This window comes from Arachis ipaensis, chromosome B3, assembly GCF_059453495.1.
Source record: "Arachis ipaensis isolate K30076 ecotype BB chromosome B3, ASM5945349v1, whole genome shotgun sequence".
Lineage (NCBI taxonomy): Eukaryota > Viridiplantae > Streptophyta > Magnoliopsida > Fabales > Fabaceae > Arachis > Arachis ipaensis.
Genome location: NC_142438.1, coordinates 136,503,035 through 136,506,653, shown reverse-complemented (window position 1 = coordinate 136,506,653; position 3,619 = coordinate 136,503,035). Strand labels below are relative to the sequence as shown.

The following is a 3,619-nucleotide window of genomic DNA, read 5'->3' as shown; positions in this document are numbered from 1 at the left end:
AATAGAAAAAGGAAAAAGTTTATGAGGGAAAACTTGACCTCCATTATCTTTGATAAACAAATAATCATGAGAGGGGCAATTGGCATAAATCTATAGCAGAAGACTTTTTAGTTTTTTCTCAAGGAATTATCTAGAGAGTAAGCAAGCATGTAATTAAAATTTGATTAATTAAAAAGTCAATCAAATATAGCCTAGTTGAATTTGTCTACTCGAACTTTTTGGTCATGTCAACAGAAAATTTGGAATAGAAATTTTTCATGGCATTTATTAATTCATAGTGTAACAAGTACATGCATGCATGTTGTCTAATAAGGGTATTAGAATATGAGAAGTGCGAGACATGTAATTTGCCTTGAAAAGAAACAGAAAAATATGCAATCAATAAATTTGAAGTGAAAGTATATGGTGTGTATCCCCTACACTGAATGTGTAACTGCCTAAGGGTAATATCCTCTTTCCACTCTCATAAGCAAGGCTCAAGTGTTGACAAGGATCTACCAAAATGCTTGTTTCAATAGATTCATAAGAAACAGTGTGCACACTGCTGAAACCAACCAGCTGTGTTGTTGGAGAACCTTGTAGAACTTTAGGCCACCTAGAGAACAACATCACAACATGGCTTCCATCCAAGTCACCAAGGTTCATCACAGAAACTTGCATTCCAAATCTCAACTTGCTGCAATCTTGCATGTCATCAACTAGAACCTCATCAACACCTTCTAATCTCTCTGCCTTTAGACTTTTGTACAAACTAATTTTAGTTGGTGATGATGATAAGAACTTGTATGAGAAAGCACTGTAACTCAGGCCATGTCCAAATCCGTAAATTCTAGTGCCAGTGTAGAATCGGTATGTTCTTCCTGGATAGCCACGAGATGGATCAGCCCTCATGTTCATGTCACTCATGGGCACATTGGTAAATGACTCTGGATACCATGTCATTGGAAGCCTTCCAGCTGCAGCAAAAATACCAACTCTTAAGGTAATTAAGTCATCAAATTTTCAGAGGTAATAAGATTACTGCATTCATTCAAACCTGGATTAACGAGTCCAAATATAATCTCAGCCAATGCTTTTGCACCAGCCTCACCAGGGTACCCGACCCACAGAATACTTGAAATGAGAGGGTTTCTATCAGCAGACAAAACATCAAGGGGCCCTCCACCAGTGAGTACTAGAATCACTGGACGTTTACTAGCATCGGCTATGGCGGATATAAGTACCATCTGTTCACCAGGTAATACAAGACTATCTCTGTCAAGATCCTCTCCCTCTTGTGTTGTGTCAATTCCAGCAACTATGATAACATAGTCAGCTTCTTTAGCAGTTTCAATGGCTTCATTGAAACCTTCAACTGATTGGCATGCTATGTCATGGCAACCAGAAGCATATGAAATCGATAAGAATCCCTTTGTAAACTCTTGGAGTTCCTCATATATGCTTCTTGAGGAGCAGGCTATTCCTAACCATTATTATTTAGTATTTACTACAAAGTCAGATGTATAGAACTAATAACGTGTCATCATTGGTGTGTCCGTGTTTGATAGCAAAAAACAATCATAACATACCTGAGTAGTCACCACCTAATTTAGTTTCTGTTGCCATTGGACCAATTACAGCTAAAGAGGTAATAAAATCTCTATCCAATGGAAGGATCTTATTCTCATTCTTCAGCAGCACAATCCCTTGCCTTGCAGCCTCAAGTGCCAGGGTTCTGTGCTCTGTGCTACAAACATTCCATGGCCCCAATTTCCCAAATTGCCCCTTTCTGGGGTCGCCATCAAACATTCCTAGGCGAAGTTGAACTGAGAATAGGTTGAAAAGAGCTCTATCTAGCTCCTCTTCTTCTACCTTCCCTTGTTTGATAGCAGATTGAGTATGTCTAAGCATGTATGTTCCACAATTAATGTCCACACCTAAAAATAAACCAATAACAAAAATTGTGTATTGAATCCAGTGAAACCATTCATCCACTTGAAATGAAAATGGGAAATAAAACACCTGCTCTGAGAACATCAGCAACAGCATCTTCTGCTGATTTTGCATACTTGTGATATTCATAAACGTTGGCCACTGCATCACAGTCTGAGGTGATATACCTACACTCAGAACAAGCAATGACAGTTATTTTTCCATTTTCAATCAAAATCCTGTTCTTTTGAGAAAGGTTGTTACCCTTGAAAGCCCCACTTGGTTCTAGCTAGTCCAAGTAGATCCTCATTGGCACAAGCTGGAACACCATTAACTTGGTTGAAAGAACACATCAAACAGCTTGCTCCGCCTTGTTGAATGCAACTACGAAATGGGGGCAGATAAGTGTCCTCCAAATCTTGCTGTGTTACCTATAACACAAGCAATCAAATAATAGCTATATGTTTTGAGCTAACAATCGAATATGCCAGTTAATATAACCATTCATGTGTCTCTACTCTCTACCTAACAGCTTAAACTAGTTTTGAATATGAATATATTTGTACCTGAGAGGAAAGTAAAAGCTTACAAGAGCATTGAAGTTATACTTGGTGAAATTGGCCCACTTGTCCAAATCATAAGCTGTAAAATGTTTGCAACAAGCAGAGACAAAGAGTCCATGATCATGAGGACCACCCTGGAGGCCCCTCACAAACTCAGAAGCATAGGCAGAACAAAGCATAGGATCCTCACCAGGGGTCTCTTGTCCCCTCCCCCACCGAGGGTCCCTAAAAACGTTGACATTTGGAGACCAAAAAGTCAAACCAGCTAGTCCAGCATTGTACAAAGCCCTTCCCTCCACGCCAATGGCAGAACCAATCAAATACCAAAGCGTCCTATTGAATGAAGCCGCTGTGAGTATCACCTGAGGGAAGCTTGTTGCGGAAGCAACAGTGGTGGCTGCAACGCCATGGAGAGCGTGGTTACGCCACTGGTAGGGAGGAATGCCGAGCCTGGGAATGGATGAGGAGTTGGTAGTGAGGCGCTGAAGCTTCTCGGAGAGTGTGAGGAGTGAGATAAGGGATTGAGCTCTGCCTGAGATGGTGAGGGAGGTGTTGCAGAAAGGGTAGGTGCTATGGCGTGGTGGCTTGCATGCGAATTCAACACTCTCTGATTCTGAAGTCAAGTGATCAAAGAGAAGAACAAGGATGATGAACCACACCAACTTGCACATTATTATTCTTTGCTTTTTCTCAATGTTTCATTACTTTTACTTTTACTTCACTATGCTCATTTTCATTCCAATCCACAACATACTACTCTGCCCGTGACCTTTCTCACTCACAAACAGATTTAATTTGTTTGGTTGCCAACGGTATCTCCCATTCCACAGGCAATTTGATCTGAACTTCATTTAAGGGGTCTACCACTAATTAATAAATTGGTACATACACAAAGCAAATTTAAAACACTAACATTTGCTTAAGTAGATGAGTGAGTTGACTATTTGACCAATCATATACCTTTTTTTTTTTTGGTCAGTGGATGAACAACCCCAATCCTAGATACACAACACACCCACACACTCCTCACGTATGTTATCACATTTTTTCTCAATTGCATTCTCTAAGGTTTGAACCCTAGACCAATCATATACCTAATACTACCAGGGCATTGCAAGATTTCAAGTTTTGAACTTTCAAACCCA

General features: G+C 40.1%; 1 protein-coding gene across 2 annotated transcripts; it reads right to left on the bottom strand.

Moving 5' to 3' along the window:
* Positions 1-238: 238 nt before the first annotated feature.
* Positions 239-3,253, bottom strand: LOC107633808 (putative beta-D-xylosidase 6). 2 transcript variants are annotated; one of them, XM_088507605.1, is made up of 6 exons: positions 2,501-3,253; positions 2,176-2,342; positions 2,002-2,099; positions 1,569-1,916; positions 1,037-1,462; positions 239-956 (listed from the first exon to the last, which is right to left on the bottom strand). In XM_088507605.1, the coding sequence occupies exons 1-6, from the start codon at positions 3,143-3,145 to the stop codon at positions 379-381; spliced, it is 2,262 nt and encodes a 753-aa protein (XP_088363731.1). In that variant the 5' UTR covers positions 3,146-3,253; the 3' UTR covers positions 239-378. The 2 variants fall into 2 exon arrangements, with proteins under 2 accessions (XP_088363731.1, XP_088363732.1); XM_088507606.1 differs by having other exon boundaries at positions 2,176-2,333.
* Between the last annotated feature and the right edge of the window lie 366 nt (positions 3,254-3,619).

What these genes read in the sequence shown, in the direction of transcription:
- LOC107633808 (XM_088507605.1), bottom strand. Translation starts at nt 3,145, where the DNA reads ATGTGCAAGTTGGTGTGGTTCATCATCCTTGTTCTTCTCTTTGATCAC. An exon ending in AGTATAACTTCAATGCTCTT is followed by an intron (nt 2,343 to 2,500) that starts GTAAGCTTTTAC and finishes CTTGTGTTATAG; the next exon opens with GTAACACAGCAAGATTTGGA. An exon ending in ATTAGGTGGTGACTACTCAG is followed by an intron (nt 1,463 to 1,568) that starts GTATGTTATGAT and finishes AATAATGGTTAG; the next exon opens with GAATAGCCTGCTCCTCAAGA.